The sequence below is a fragment of the Osmerus mordax genome, chromosome 2, assembly GCF_038355195.1.
Source record: "Osmerus mordax isolate fOsmMor3 chromosome 2, fOsmMor3.pri, whole genome shotgun sequence".
NCBI lineage: Eukaryota > Metazoa > Chordata > Actinopteri > Osmeriformes > Osmeridae > Osmerus > Osmerus mordax.
The window spans coordinates 7,663,134-7,680,385 of NC_090051.1; the positions used below are offsets into that span (position 1 = coordinate 7,663,134).

The 17,252-nt window shown below is 40.3% G+C and overlaps 1 protein-coding gene across 3 annotated transcripts in view; it reads right to left on the bottom strand.

Moving 5' to 3' along the window:
• The window catches only part of usp37 (ubiquitin specific peptidase 37), a 99,469-nt gene that overhangs the window by 60,591 nt on the left and 21,626 nt on the right, over nucleotides 1-17,252 (bottom strand). For 2 of the 3 annotated variants that reach the window (XM_067261998.1, XM_067262006.1), the window contains exons 6-11: nucleotides 4,847-4,924; nucleotides 4,232-4,320; nucleotides 4,053-4,146; nucleotides 3,797-3,943; nucleotides 2,538-2,669; nucleotides 2,304-2,427 (exon numbers count right to left, since the gene is read on the bottom strand). In XM_067261998.1, the coding sequence (XP_067118099.1) occupies nucleotides 2,304-2,427; nucleotides 2,538-2,669; nucleotides 3,797-3,943; nucleotides 4,053-4,146; nucleotides 4,232-4,320; nucleotides 4,847-4,924 (664 nt within the window). Of the gene's footprint in view, nucleotides 1-2,303; nucleotides 2,428-2,537; nucleotides 2,670-3,796; nucleotides 3,944-4,052; nucleotides 4,147-4,209; nucleotides 4,321-4,846; nucleotides 4,925-17,252 lie in introns of all 3 variants that reach the window. The other variant, XM_067262011.1, reaches the window with a different exon arrangement.

The window sequence follows — 17,252 nt, forward strand, 5'->3', positions numbered from 1 at the left end:
ATCACAAAGTGTGCGTGAAAAACCAGCGTACGCAAGCTTTTTGTGCGTACGCAACGTTTATACATGAGACCCCAGGACACTTAAACTCTCCACTCATTCTCTTCGGACCATGCATTTAATTGGCTTTGACGGCCATCAGGTCTCGGCAATTCCTCATTCACCCTCTCACGTCTAACAGGTTCGAAATTATACGCAGGGTTTCCAGCATCACTTTTCAGTTAAGGCGGCTAGGGCTGCAACAAACGATTATTTTGATAATCGACTAATCTAACGATTATTAGAACGATTAGTCAACTAATAATCTATCTTTTCACTGATTAATCAGTAGGCTTTGAATGATTATTCAGCTTTTGCAATTTGTTAAATTTAGTTATACTTATTCTAACTAATAAATAAAACCAGGAAATCACTTCAGCTTTTGAAAAATATATTTGAACTGAACAGGCCAATCTCTTTTTGTCCAATTACTCACTGTTTTTCATTGAACATAACCCTGTTGTCTTACAAATGAAGCTCTTAATGTTGCTGCCTAATTTAAGAGATTTGTTTACATTCCTAGCTTTTTGTCTGTAATGCATGTCTAACTGCTGTCTGTGGACATGTTGCTACGGTGTTAATATGCGTGAAATACTGCGTAATGCGTTTTTATCAACTGGTGTCGCTAACTGGCCATCTTGCTTAGTTCCAGCTGGAGCACTTCTCACCGTTTCCATCTCCTCTCGTGTCGGGATGGTTCCTTTTTAAATGTTCCAGCATGCACGTTCTGCTCCCATGGAAAGCAAGTTCCACCTTGCACGCATTACAGATGACAGTATTTTTTGTGACGCGACATGTTCTGCTCCGTTTACACGCTGACATTTTAGCGCTGTTTTCTTCTATTGGATAGCATACAGGAGGGCTGCATTAGTCTAGTGCTACAGCACCGCACTTAAAATAGGTCCTATGATACCCCCTTTCCACAAAAGTGAACCGGGAGCTAGTTCGGAGCTGGTTCAAGAACGGAGCCTTCTAAGAACCGGTTTGCTTTTCCACGGGCTGGAGAGCCACCACAGAGCGACGTCATTACCTCACTGTATACGTGTCATCTTTCCCAGCAACGCTAGCGCTGATAATAACACAAAGCAGAGCCCGTCTAAAGGCTGCTTATCAATCCAAAGAACGCGAGGTTGAGATGCGTTTTTTCTTGGCTATTGCGCAATACCTTGGACTCGCAGCAGTATGACAACACTGGCATTATCAGCTGAGCATTTTAAAAACTTTTGCTGTACAGTGCTTGTGTATTACATTTGTGTTAAATATAGGCTCAATAGTTCCTAACATTTGTGTTTGTCATTTCACTCATCTGATAGGATTATGATAAAACGCAGCAACTAGTGTCTGCACCGCACTGCTAAGCTAGCTAGGTTATCGAAAAGTCAGAGCAAATTTACAAATTAGCCGTTTCATCAATAAAATAACCACATTTTCAGCAACTACACTACCCACTTCTCATTACATTTTAATTCAGATGCTGATTTACAAGTACCGTTTAGCTGAAATATGAATTGTAAAAACTTAGAGCAATGGCGGTCAAAGGATTCGGTTGGTCTTGTTGGTCATGGTAACCCCGCGGCAAGCAGTTGTTACTTGGTTCACAATCTAGTCCAACTCCGAAGTGGTGCTATTTGCGAACCACGTACAAACCACTTTTCCAGTTCTCAATCTGTCGAAAGAGAAAGAACTGGTTCGCGATTAAACACCGGCTCCGAACCGGCACCCAAAATGCGTTGGTGGAAAAGGGGTATGAGATCAAACGATTTGTCGACAACAGAAATATTTGTTGGCTTTGTCGATAATGTCGACTAATCGTTGCAGCCCTAAAGGCAGCCACCTAAACACACGCCTGCCGCCCTAACTACGTAGTCAGTTTTTAAAATAGCGATTTCCGCCGTTGTCCTGTTTTCTCCCTTCCATTCCAAACCGTGACCAACGCCAGTCTCCAGCTTTCAGAAAATATGTTAACTTAGATAGTGTTGTGCTTTAACACACAGTTCTATTAACTTAGTTTCTAAGACTTGTGAAATACAAAAATATGTATTTTTAAAGGCCTGATCTAAAGAGAAAAAGAGGAGAGCAATTATCCATTGACTCAATGATGTGTCCATTTTCCCAGTGGTATCAAAAGGTTTATCAAATATTGACATTTGCATAGGCAGGAAGACGTGTGCATTTGTGTGTCCGTGTTCCTGGGCAGTACAACAGGCTGGACTGTTGGACGTGATTATCCTTAACTTCAATGAGAATAAGGTGAGAAGGGGTCTTACATTCTGCATGTATCCAGAGAAGCGTTCTGCTGTGGAGGATATGGCACTCTTCACCCTCCTCAACAGGTCTTTCTTCATCTCTGGACAAGACACGTCTTTCTTGGCCAGCAAGTGGGCAAAACGCCTGCACAGATTGTAGATGGGGAGGGGCTGAATGATCCTTACAGATATTTTAAGTGATCATTACAAAATAGCTCCTTGTCAGTTACAGACAGATTGACTTGATGCAGTTACCTAAGCAGTGCATTGGCTGGGACCTTTTTCCATGGGATACCCTGCTTCAGTAAGTCATTGGAGAAGGATGGCAGGCTAAAGAGAGACTGGAGTATGGCATTCATGTAGCAAGTGTTTCCAAGGTTCGAGAATCTGCAATCAGGATTATAAATTATTTATTTCAAACCATACCATCACACTTTGCCCTATGCATGGAGATAATGTTGTAATTGAGTTCATTTCATTTCAACCACTGTAGTGATGGCACAGATAATGTGCTTGAGACTAGGGATGGACGGTATGAATGGTATAGAAATATACCGGTATGTATTTGGTGTACGATATGGATAATGACTATACCGTGCTAACCGCGGTAGAGCATTCCAGAAATTAAATTAGTCACAGCATAAAATTACCGTACGCAAATATTGTAATCAATCTAGGCAAACGTCACAAGCAATTTTCCACAATCTGCGCACATATTGCAAGCAATCTTCCACATCCTCATAGCCAATATAGCACAGATTAGTCGTAAAGTCACAACTTTATGACATTTCATACAATTCTGAAGCAGCTGCGGTGATGATGAATATACTGGAGCACAATTACTGCCATTTCTAGACTAACAATGGAGACGGCAAAAGTTATCGATTATTGAAAAATTTTAGCGGTTAAATCCTTAACGGCAATTAATCGATTAATGATTAATCATGAACATCCCTAGCACATATGGAGTACAGCATCGTTTTCAGGCTTTATCATTTGTCTTCATGACAACTTTTACAGAGACAAACGTCAAAAATGCAGCATGGAAGAGTGTTGCCATGCAAGCAAAGATGCCAGGTTGGTTAGAATTGTGAAATGTTTATTGTAGGCCAACAGAATCGAGTATTCAGCCATTAAATAATTTGTTATAGATACCTCACAACAAATAATGAACTAAGTTTCTTGTGATTCCATAAATGTACTGTTGAAAGCTACATATTAGCTCTTTTGTGAAACCACTGCAAAAGTTCAACAATCAACTAATGCGACACACCTGCCGTACCCCATCCATATACGGCCGAATGCGGTAAATTAGCCGCAGTGGTGTGGCTTGCCTTCTATTGAAATTAATTGACTACAAATTTTAAGAAAAAATGTGATAGTCACCATCCGTGCAACAAATTATACTGTGATATAAATTTTAGGTCATACCGCCCCAGCCCTACTTGAGACCCAACTTAAATCCTGCTCTTCTGCTTTCTCTTAATAGCAAGCATACATAATTCAGTCTGTACCCTTGCAGAGGAGGTTGGGACTGCGCCAGGGTGGAAGGTCTGGGCCTATTCCAGCCCCCATAGTCTGTAGTGGAACGCATTTTTTTGAAAGGAGTGGAATGATTGGGCATCATGAGACTTCTTTTTGCGGGGGTTGTACTGGGTGGCCTGTGCAGGAGATGACAAAAAATAATATTTGAAGCACGTATTTACTCTTAATGTTTTAAGACATAACAACATTAAGAGTATCATCTAAAACCACTGTAGATGGTCTTACCTGTCTAGAAATGAATGGCTCTGGCTGTAGTCTTTGGTCACAGATCTGCTACCGTAAAACAAAGTGGCTTGGAGAGGTGCAGGAAGAAGGGTAACTGACAGGAAAAAATATATATATATATTATACTATATGGCATGGTCTCGACTAGTCTTCCTACCCAGGTTGAAATGCACTCCTACCAGAACTTCGATTTTCCTCCGCCTGTTTCAGTTTGTCTTTGCAGCTCTGCAGAAATTTCCGGGAGGGGTCTGAGGTGGCTTTATTGTTGCTGAGGCATGAGTGTCAAGATGTTATTTTTGGCAAAGAAATTTCACTGTGAATACTTTAACAAAGTACAACATTTCAATACCCTCTCGAACCAACGGGAGGGTCATTCTTACGTCCTGTAACAACAGTGTCAGCAATCAAGAAGATGTCATTTCTTCAAGCAGTTAAATTGTTACCTCACTCACTCTAACTAATCTAGCTCATCAACCTGCTTATCATAAGACATCATAGGGTCGCGAATATTGAGCATGGCATTATACAACAGTTTCTATTAGAGATCAAAATAACAATCAGCGGTTTGAGGTTAAATTGTAATAAATAAATAAACTAACCCCTTAATTCACAAGATAATTTACAAAAAACATTTTAGCACACATCATGAACTGATTCACTTTTTATTTTAACAGGGTTACGTGCATTTGAAAATGGGGTGTAAAAATTACCCCTAGTGTATAATGCTACTGAATCTAACATGGCAGCAATAGTGACTTGCAGACTGACAATAATGGGGTGGTTGGGTCTCCTACCTGAATGAGTCATTTTCTTTTGGGTAGTCTTCAACCAAGTCGCTTTCAGGATTAAGGATCCGCTTCCTCTTCTCGCTCCTGGCAAGGATAAGGCAAGAGAGTGATTTGTCAATGTTATCTTACAGGAAAACCCAGGGTTTGCATTACTTTCTTACTGGCCTGACTTGGTCATTGGTTTTGTCAAACTGAATTTCAATTTCAGGCAATAGTCAGTGTTAAACTTCAATCAGTATTCATTTAATTTTCCAGCATAATTCATTTGCTGCAACCTCACCGATTCAGTCAAATTGAAAATATCACTGTGTATAAAAACTGTTGAGATATCGCACATGTTTTAAGGCTATATGTTTTTATTTGAATAAAAGAATTGTAGGCTCATAAATTACACTTTTTATGCTAAGCTTTTCATGATTATGAAAACCACAGTGTTTCCGCTACCACTGTTGGAGGGGAGGCCCGTGAGATAAATCTGTTCACACACACACACACAAACAAGTAATTCGCTTCTTGCTCATCACCTCAAGTCCAATTAATTGGAGACTAAAGTTTGGGGAACGTTGCCTGATTGATGAGTACACTAGATCCACTGGCTGCGAGTAAATTCGCGTATATTCGCCTATTTGCTCCTCACGAGTGGCTCTGTGTGGTGCTGGGAATAGCATATACTATGCCAGCTGTGTTATACTAGCTAGTTTTGTTTTGGCTGGTCACATACTTGCACTGCTCATCCACAAATGCCCTAATAAACACAGAGGGTTTGTTCTCTTGCTAGGCTTCCTGTTCATGCTGCCAGGTATCTCACACTGCCTTGCGAGGCCTGTCACGTGACTTCCATGGAAAACGAATGGGAGGCAAAATGTAGATTTATCAGCTAGCAACAGAATTCCAAAATGTGTATTTTTTGCCAGTCTCTTTGTAAAATATGTGCTGTGGGTCATACAAGACAACCCTTCCCTTTATTAGTCTAATGATTCAGGTATAATGATTATTCTATGCAAAATCTGTTTTTTATATTGATTTATTTTCATAAGTTATAAAAAATCATAAAGTTAGGATCCGTGATTTTTTCAAGCAACTGAAAGAAAAATTAAGCCCAAAGTCATGTATTATAAGTATACTCTGCAACTCTGGCGGTTTCATGAATTCATTGCTATGCTCGTCTAAAGATGGGGTTCTTTCTTTCTATGGCAGAAGCCGAGCATAAACGAACTGCACCGGTTTTTGTGCGATTTAGACGGAATGGGTTGGAGGAGTGATGTTCCTGCTCCTGAAAACACTTGTTATATATAAGGAAAGAAAATAGTTACAGTATTTGTTTTTTAGGCACAAATCAGCAGCACAAACAAATGTCATCGTTTTGGTGATTCTTTAATTTCAATGGGTGCCAACTTAACCTGTTTTTCGTGCAGGCACGCCCGCGGGCCCGAAACACTGCCCCCTCCTCCCCCAGTTACTACGCACTAAATGTTAATAAATAATTTTTTTAGACTACTACACATCATTGGGAAGCTACGATTCTTGTGCTTGTAGATATGTAATTTCAAGATTGAGTCACAACAACAAGTTTAGTCAACGTCTTTGTCCAGTCACCACTTTGTAAACACCACCAAAGCCAAACGTCTCTACTTACCCTCAAAGGTTCAGTATCGTCCAGGTATGCAAACAACACATCAAAACTGGGGTTAGATACTTTGAACCCTTGTTCAAAGTATCTAACCATGTAAAGTAATTCGTCCAAATACAATGTCTTACATTCATGAATAGCCATTATCCTTTGTTTCATTATGCAAGTTAGCCGACGGAAGAAACAACTTGTTCACATAAAAGTGATCTTTTCTCCGGTTAGCAACGGAGTATTTACGATATGAAGGCATCAAAATGTCCGTTGAACCCTCCCCTTTTGATTGACACCAAGATTGACCCAATAGGAGCTTCCATGCCCCGTTGACAGCCCACTAAAGCCAACTAGGTCTGTGCGTCCTGCACTCCAATGTGTTCATGCTTCAGTTTTTGTGTTTCAGTAATACTAATTAGGGATTTAGCTATTGTATATGATAGTTCTAAGTACCACCTTTCATTAGAGATAACAATTATGAAAATATATTCAAATATGAATATATTGTGGTATTATGTTTGACTTTTGATTTGAATTGGGTAAGGCTTCAACCTGTGGTCCAATTTAGTCTTCCAGCTAATACCTACCACCTCTAGGCCTCTTCAGGCCTCTGTTTTCAAAACAAAATCTAGGCGGAAATAGAAACTTTCACTTTCCTTGTGTTCAAGCTTCTATTACTCAACACTAGTAGGACTGACAGGGGTCCTGACAACAGGGGAAATAACTTCAGTGTCAGCTTTCAGACCATTTACATGCATGTACTCAAAATGGTTCAAGAACAGCTTTCAAATTTTCTTTGGATATGCTGTTTAGGCGTTTTCAGGCAAATTTAACAGGATTATGAAAAGGTTAAAGTTACTGACAACATTTCGAAAGTTGCTAAAGTTTGTAAAAAAAAAAGTCACTAGGCGCTTTTTGCAAAAAAAGTCACTATTTTGGCAACACTGTTCTGCACTGACAGCTAGATAAAAGACAGGCTAAGTTCCGCCTCTACCGAGAAAAAAGAAAAGGCAGAGGGAGACGGATCACAGCTTTCATGTCATGATTGAGTTTTTGTTCTTGGAAACAATTTGCTCCCCCCTTCCGACTTCTCTGCCTCAACATTTCTAAAGCACATGAGACCAAAATGCAATCTGTGCAACCTTAAAATATATTTGGGAGTGTAGCAAACTACTAATTCACTGGAAGGTTCACGTAGACACTGCATCGTTAAAGGCGTAGTGAGTTCTGGGCCATGTTGTGGGTGTCTAGCTAAGGTTTCTGTTCAAAAGGGGGGAAGTTTGCCGACTTCACGTCTTTACAAATCCTTACAGGAGCATTTGTGAAGTTCAAATAATTGTTGTGTTGCGACCCGTTTTCATTTCTCTACAAAACGCTTGTTAATTACTGCCCAGGATGTGCCTACTGTGAGCTGATAGTGACCGGTTCACCCTTCTAAACAATGTTACATAACTATTTAAACACAACCCTCTACAACGCGAGTAAAACACTCGCATATGCGACCAAATTTCAGATAGACAAGATAAAAAGGTCTCTACAATTTGCAAAAAATTCAATAACGCTCCATCGCTTGACTGAGCGCCCTCGGTCCAGTGTTGCCGGGGGATGTTGGAGTCCTGTTCCTTGTTCAGATTCTTCTTGTTCTGCTGTTCAGCTCTTCCAACTGCAAAAGAGCCTTCAGTGCCCATAAGAGAATACAATCAGATGTCCACAGCAGTCTCACATCCTCATGCCTTACAAGTGATGGGCATTTTCATTCCTTTCAGACTCGAATCCTTTGATTCTGTTCACCAAAAAGATTTGTTCACCGATTTGCGAATGACATCCAGTGATTCTCTTGTTCTCGAACAACATCCAGCGATTCTCTTGCTTGCGACAGAATTAGTGACCTGAAAAAACCTGAAGAACTGGCGGAAACAGTTCTACAGCTTCCTACTAAAAAACATATTGAAGTCATGGAAAAGTCATGGAAATTTGTTATTTTCATGTTATTAATAAATACTTTTTTACAACAAAAATATTCCAATACAAAATCTGACATGCCCTGAACAAGGATCACTGCGCAAGCTCATTATGTACATTATAGACCTATACTGTATCCCTGGCAGTTGTTTACAGGCTGTACTGCAGTTTGCCTCTAACTATCACGTCTCAATCTCGTTATAATATTGCATGCTGACCACGTCAATGATGTAGTGTTGGAGGTAACGGTTTACCACAGACATTAGCACAACGTTAACTAGTAAACTAGCTAAAATTACAGTAGCTATGCCAGACAAATGTACATTCAACAATGCTTGGCTACACATGCCAACATTTTCATTGTGGATATCTAAAGCTCAAAACGTATCATGTGCAAAATGTAAATTTTGTGGAAAAGTTTGACGTTTCAAATATGGGTGAGGCTGCGCTAACTAGTTATATGAAAGGCAAAAAACACCTAAGCGCGTCGCGACCGAGACAAATACTCATTCCCCGATAATTCAACCCAGGACCAGCCACTGTTCCCACGACAAATTCCACTACGAATCCTTCTACCACTATTCCCACTACGAATTTTCCTGAAATTAATACACATTTCAAAATAAAAATAAAAACTGTTCTTGTCTTTTTTCATTGTGCTGCAACCTATTTTTATCTCATTCATAAATACAATAGTTTGAAGCAAATGTATTAATTTGTTAAAGTTATTAAACAGATATTAATAGTCAGTTTTATGCAAAATTAGTTAAATGCATTGGTAAATGCCGAAAATTATTCAGCATTGAGTTTTGGCGAAATGTCATGGAATTCCATTTGCCAAAATGTGTATGAACCCTGCCACTCCTCTTTGCAGATCTTCTCCAAATCATTAAGGTTTTGAGGCTGACGTTTGGCAACTCTAACATTCAGCTCCCTCCACAGATTTTTTTATGGGATTAAGGTATGGAGACTGGCTATGCCACTTAAGGAATTTAATGTGCTTCTTATTGAGCCACTCCTTTGTTGCCTTGGCCGTGTGTTTTGGGTCATTGTCATGCTGGATTACCCTTCCACGACCCATTTTCAATGCCCTGGCAGAGGGAAGGAGGTTCTCACCCAAGATTTGACGGTACATGGCCCTGGCCGTCGTCAGGGCCATGCGGTGAAGTTGTCCTGTCCCCTCAGCAGAAATACACCCCCAAAGCATAATGTTTCCACCTCCGTGTTTGACGGTGGGGATGGTGTTCTTGGGATCATAGGCTGCATTCCTCCTCCTCCAAACACGGCGAGTTGAGTTTATGCCAAATAGCTCAATTTTGGTCTCATCTGGCCACAACTCTTTCACCCAGTTCTCGGAATCATTCAGATGTTCATTGGCAAACTTCAGACGGGCCTGTACGTGTCCTTTCTTGAGCAGAGGGACCTTCCTGCAGGATTTCAGTCCTTCACGGCATAGTGTGTTACCAATTGTTTTCTTGGTCACCATGGTCCTAGCTGCCTTGAGGTCATTGACAAGGTCCTCCCGTGTAGTTCTGGGCTGATTCCTCACCGCTCTCATGATCATTGCAACTCCACGAGGGGAGATCTTGCATGGAGCCCTAGACCGAGGGAGATTGACAGTTCTTTTGTGTTTCTTCCATTTGCTAATAATCGCACCAATTGTTGTCACCTTCACACCAAGCTGCTTGGCGATGGTCTTGTAGCCCATTCCAGCCTTGTGTAGGTCTACAATCTTGTCCCTGACATCCTTGGACAGCTCTTTGGTCTTGGCCATGGTGGAGAGTTTGGAATCTGATTGCTTCTGTGGACAGGTGTCTTTTATACTGGTAACAAACAAAGATTAGGAGCACTCCCTTTACGAGTGTGCTCCTAATCTCAGCTCATTACCTGTATAAAAGACACCTGGGAGCCAGAAATCTTTTTGATTGAGAGGGGTCAAATATGTATTTCACTCATTAAAATGCAAGTTTTGACATGCATTTTTCTGGATTTTGTTGTTGTTATTCTGTCTCTCACTGTCCAAATAAACCTACCATTAAAATAGTAGACCGATAATTTCTTTGACAGTGGGAAAACAAACAATCAGCAGGGGATCAAATAATTTTTCCCCTCACTGTACCTGCGCTCACTCTGCCCCTGCACTCAATGCGTATTACTGTAGTTTTCAACCAGGCTAGGCAGAGGTATTCTAAACAACCGAGCTAAAGGCACAAGAATGGCAGAAAAAGAACTGGCAAATACAGTTCCAGATTTCAGAGTTAAAACTTTATTATATAATTTCCCAATACTAATATACTAGCTTGAAAGTAGTACTATAGTTATCCATGTTTATGTTCATCATGATAGTGTTGTGTGTGTTCTTACATGTGAATGCGACGGAGTAATTACTGAAAAAAAACAATGCTGCTGTCTCAAAAGCCCTGGCTCTCGTGGACTAACAAGACTAGTCCCCTGGAAATTCTGTAGTCAGGCAGTTCATGTGTTTTATTGGAGTGGCTTTGAAGGGGGGGGGGGGGGATATTATGGTTTGAACCATTTGGAATAGAAGCTAAAATAGCTAGCTTAGCAAAACTTGCCTAAACCAGCTTTAATGCAGATATTAGATTGGTTAATATTAGCTGTCAACCACTCGATTTCACTGTGCTTTCTATATTCATGCATATTGCTGTAACAAGCGAGAGGGATTTGACAATAACCGATAGAGCATAATATGAAACGATAGAAAAATGTCTATTGTCAAACAATATACAGTTAGGTCCATAAGTATTTGGACATTGACACAATTTTCAGCATTTTGGCTCTGTATGAAATGAAACAATCATGATGTGCTTTAAGTGCAGACTTTCAGCTTTAATTTCAGGGTATTTACATCCAAATCAGGTGAACGGTGTAGGAATTACAACACATTTTATATGTGCGCCCCCCCCCTTTTTAAGGGACCAAAAATAATTGGACAAACTAACAATCATAAATCTAATTGTCACTTTTAATACTTGGTTGCAAATCCTTTGCAGTCAATGACAGCCTGAAGTCTGGAACCCATAGACATCACCAGAAGTCTGGAACCCATAGACAGTATTTGGACATTGACACAATTTTCAGCATTTTGGCTCTGTATGAAATGAAACAATCATGATGTGCTTTAAGTGCAGACTTTCAGCTTTAATTTCAGGGTATTTACATCCAAATCAGCTGAACGGTGTAGGAATTACAACACATTTTATATGTGCCCCCCCCCCCTTTTTAAGGGACCAAAAATAATTGGACAAACTAACAATCATAAATCTAATTGTCACTTTTAATACTTGGTTGCAAATCCTTTGCAGTCAATGACAGCCTGAAGTCTGGAACCCATAGACATCACCAGACGCTGGGTTTCGTCCCTGGTGATGCTCTGCCAGGCCTCTACTGCAACTGTCTTCAGTTCCTGCTTGTTCTTGGGGCATTTTCCCTTCAGTTTTGTCTTTAGCAAGTGAAATGCATGCTCAATTGGATTTAGGTCAGGTGATTGACTTGGCCATTGCAGAACATTCCACTTCTTTGCCTTAAAAAACTCTTTGGTTGCTTTCGCAGTATGCTTCGGGTCATTGTCCATCTGCACTGTGAAGCGCCGTCCTATGAGTTCTGAAGCATTTGGCTGAATCTGAGCAGATAATATTGCCCGAAACACTTCAGAATTCATCCTACTACTTTTGTCAGCAGTCACATCATCGATAAATACAAGGGAACCAGTTCCATTGGCAGCCATACATGCCCACACCATAACACTACCTCCACCATGCTTCACTGATGAGGTGGTATGCTTTGGATCATGAGCAGTTCCTTCCCTTCTCCATACTCTTCTCTTCCCATCATTCTGGTACAAGTTGATCTTGGTCTCATCTGTCCATAGGATGTTGTTCCAGAACTGTACAGGCTCTTTTAGATGTTTTTTGGCAAACTCTAATCTGGTCTTCCTGTTTTTGAGACTCACCAATGGTTTACATTGTGGTGAACCCTCTGTATTTACTCTAGTGAAGTCTTCTCTTAATTGTTGACTTTGACACAGATACGCCTACCTCCTGGAGAGTGTTCTTGATCTGGCCAACTGTTGTGAAGGGTTTTTCCTCACCAGGGAAAGAATTCTTCTGTCATCCACCACAGTTGTTTTCCGTGGTCTTCCGGGTCTTTTGGTGTTGCTGAGCTCACCAGTGCGTTCTTTCTTTTTAAGAATGTACCAAACAGTTGATTTGGCCACACCTAATGTTTTTGCTATCTCTCTGATAGGTTTGTTTTGATTTTTCAGCCTAACGATGGCTTGCTTCACTGATGGTGACAGCTCTTTGGACTTCATATTGAGAGTTGACAGCAACAGATTCCAAACACAAATACCATACTTGAAATGAACTTTAGACCTTTTATCTGCTCCTTGTCAATGAAATAACGAACTCACTTTATGAGGGAATAACATACACCTGGCCATGGAACAGCTGAGCAGCCAATTGTCCAATTACTTTTGGTCCCTTAAAAAGGGGGGGGCCACATATAAAATGTATTGTAATTCCTACACCGTTCACCTGATTTGGATGTAAATACCCTGAAATTAAAGCTGAAAGTCTGCACTTAAAGCACATCATGATTGTTTCATTTCATACAGAGCCAAAATGCTGAAAATTGTGTCAATGTCCAAATACTTATGGACCTAACTGTATATCATATCACCCAGCCACATTGTCTTAATTTTTTTTTTATTGATCGGATAGGCTTGTAATTTTATGAGTTTTCATCGGGGTAAACACATGAATAGCCGTTTCTTACCAGCATAGTGAAGTTAGGTCTGTAACAAATTGTCTGTAATAAATTATCTCTAATAATGCCAGGAATCTGTGTGTGTACAAATTTAAATGGGTTTAGTTTTCCACAATCAGCTCAAGAACTGGGCACTCAGCAAAGTTAATATTCAACATGTTCTTTATAATCCAACGGACTGCAGAACCAAAGTCAATGCGGAGTGTGATTAACAAAAGGCATTCGCAATAAAAGAAGGTTCCATGGCAGACTGGGACATAACATAAATTGCTTATGTTATGTTGATCAAAGTGTACTATATTGGTTCTCTGTACAATTTTCTTACCACCGCAAACATCTAAACATGGAACAACCCCCCCCCCCACACACACACACACACGGTCAGACACGGGGCGATCCCCCCCACAAATTGCTTTCTAATCTGTGGGAAACACTGGCACTAATAGCTTAATTGGATCAGGGAGCTGTCAATCACTCATTAAAATCAGAGCACAGAGCTAGTTGGACCCAGTCCTGCTGTGGAGATGCTGGCTGAACTCAGTGAGCAAGACAACCTGAATAGTTGTATTTTTTTTTTATTTTTTTTTTGCTAAATTATAGCTAGCTTTATGAAATGTATTCTCATAAATAATGAGGTTAACTGTATGAAAAACTACATTCAAAGGCCGGCTAGTGTAATGGAAATTGTTATATTAATCAAACCAACTTAAATAGTTACAGTTAGATTTCTGAGACAGCTAGAACTTTTTGTAATATGAGTGTCTTGTTAGCTGCTGACTAGGCTGTAACTTGTCATGCTGTAACTGTGTGCGTTGTGCGCACATTGTTGCTGAACTCACTAGTATAAAGGGCCTGTCCGAGAGTGAGATGTTTATTCTGAGCTTCACAGACTGCTAGGGTGCTCTGTGTCCTCAATATTTTTCTGCGTATTTATACAATAAATACTTATAAAGTCATTTAGAGACTACAGTGTTTCCCACACAGACTAATTTGTGGCGGTGGGCCACAGAATCAACACCTGCCGCCAGATATAGCATTTTGTTATTATTTGTAAATTTATTTTTACGCTATTTAAAACACGCAGCATATTCGTTCAGCTGCATTTCCTTTCCCTGCTCTCCCTCCGTCAATCACGCGTCTCTCACATACACACAAGTCACAACGTCAGCACACGTTAGCAACGACGCATAGATACACTGTTCTAGACAGACAGCGATATCAGCGAGCCCTCAGCATTAGTACCATTGCTAAAAGTCTGGGATAGTTGAGGTTACTTTTCGCTAGGTACCTATGAACATGTCTTAATCTGCTAGACAAGTGGGTTCCTCTTCGTTCTTTTGGTGAGCCATCTCACGTGCCCTACTTACCGGCGTCATGGAGCCGACCAGTTAAATAGTTATTTAGCACTACCATTGCTAACTGCTAATACCTACAGCTGGCAGCTCCATTTTTCTCGTAGATTCAGACCTAGCCCCGGTAAATTGTAGAGCTAGCTAACTACTACACTTTTGTAGTAGTGCAGTAACTACTACACCCCACAATTTCCCCAGAAATATTTTCAGGCTTCAACCAGTGCTGCTCAAGCAGAAAGACTGGGTCAGGGAGAGAGAGATAGATTCATTAGGCATTGAAGAAAAGAGTAGTAGAGGAGGACAGCATCCAACATGCTGCTGTGAGAGAGCCAGCTGAAGTAACAGATGAGGTGGACAAACATGCAGAAACAGGCAGGTAAGAAAGCAGGTCTCAGGATAAGGGAACTCATTTCCATTCTTCCGTTTCTGGCAGATAGGACTTGAATGGGGTGTGAATTTTGTATAGGGTGTTAAATGTGTGTATTTTGGGTTGGGCGTGTGAACCATTTTTGATTCATATTAACTACTTACTAACCGAGAGTGACCGGCGATGAGGTCAATACGCAGCTGGCATGACTACCCATTAGCCAATCAGAACGCTCGTACTGTCGTTGCCATATAATAATATTTAATATAATAAAGTTTTGTGTAACAAATTATTAACAAAGGATTTATTTTGAGCCCCCCCCCCGGGCAGACACGGGCGACCCCCCCCCCACAAATTGCTTTCAAATCTGTGGGAAACACTGGATTATGTTTTGTTGATTCTCAGATTTCCACCACAATAGTCAAGTTTTGCAAACCTAGCAATTTTATATTGAGTTTGAAAGGAATTAAACCAAAATATCCCACCCCCTCCCTTAACAGCCACTCGTCCAAAACGAATGACTACTGTCAGGAAGCAGACAGACAAGTAGCCCATCCAATCATTGCATTCGGTCAAAATGCCATCAAATCATTAGTGCTGGCCCAACCTTAATGATTGGTCGTGTTTATTACAGTCCTGCAAAGACCGCTAGGCAGTTAATAAATTAACTTTTGCAATGTATTATTTATTGATGTTTATGGCCAACTAATTATTAATGTCTTATGAGAAATTTAGTTCCAGCTAGCACTAACTTTAGCTAGGTACAGTAGCACTACTACTAGACTAGTAGCTAGCAAACTCCTATTCAGTTTGTTTATATTGTGCTTCGTGACTCAATGTTTCTTGTAATTAATGTGCCCCTATTATTGGGTGTGCTTGCCACAGGCGCAACCTATATTCTCTCATATATATTTGGGTGTGCTTGCCTTTGGCAATGTGAAACCTATATTCTGTCTCATATTTTATTGGGTGTGCTCAAGTCTTCGGCGAGCACAACCATTGTTCTCTCTCATATATTATTATTTATCAGGGGCCAAGCAGCGAAGCTGCGAGGCACCTATTGTATTTGTTAGTATTATTATTATTATTATTAGGAGGATTCCTCCGTAAGGAGGAAACCTATTGTTATTGTTTGTATTATTAGGGTTCCTCCAGTAGGAGAACCCTATTGTTATTGTTGGTATTATTAGGATTCCTACGTAAGGAGGAAACCTATTGTTATTAGTTTTATTGCCCCTAACAGAACATTAGTTTAGCAGCTTGTTAACTTCTGGGAGATAGCTAGGCTAACTGCTTTACTGCAAGGCAGCTGCAGAAACGCCACAAGCAAAGATGCCTGGGTGATAACTATTTACTCATTTTACTTTGTGATATGACACACAATTGTGATGTGTAATGTACAATATAAGCTGATATTATTAAGGAAGTACATCTACTTTCGGAAACAGTAGTCTACTATTTCACTGAAGCATTAGCATCATGACATCAGCCTCTGTTGCCCGGGCAACACATACTACAGCGGTCTGATGCATCTGTTTTCAATCGTTAAAATAAACATTCCTCACAAATACATTTTCGTTGTAGGATTTATGACATTAGATTACAAGTAAACAATTTGTGGGTGAAATTATCATTACCTGTGGTGTCAAACCAGTGTATCTCACTGCAACGCTGTAGCCTAGTCTAGTAGTTTACAAAAACATCTCCACAGCTGTTTACAGTAGGAAGTCAAACGGCGGCACATGTTCGGCACTACCCAAACTTAAATCAAAAGTCTTTCAATAGGTGAAACTATCTGACCTGTGACTACTAACCTGAACTCCATTGCCACAGCCTAAACTTTGTCAATCTGTACATGAAAATGATTCATTTCAGCCTAAACCGTACAACGGAACGTTGAATCGAATTCAACCAACGCAAGCGCTACCAAGACGAACACAGTCTAGTACTGTACTGTAGTAGTACAATTTACCGGGGCAGCTTCTCCACACAGGGCTATATGGCATTTTGCCTTGTTACTGACAATGATCGCTACCACTGAGATTTGTATGAATGAGGGATTTTCCCCTAAATAAATGTCAAGCTTATTTACGTTTTTGGGGGCATATTTTCAGTTAGCAGATGGTACTGTTTGAATCGCGATTCCATCTTCTACTGCCGGTAACGTCGTAGAATAATCTTCAAAGGGGGTTCTTTATTAATGAATGAATGCAAAATGAGTAGGCTAAATGCCTGAAAATATCACGAGAAGGGAAAACTTAAAAGGACGTTTAAGTCATAGAGATTAGGTCAATTTTTACACCGGCCTGCCAAATTTATTTG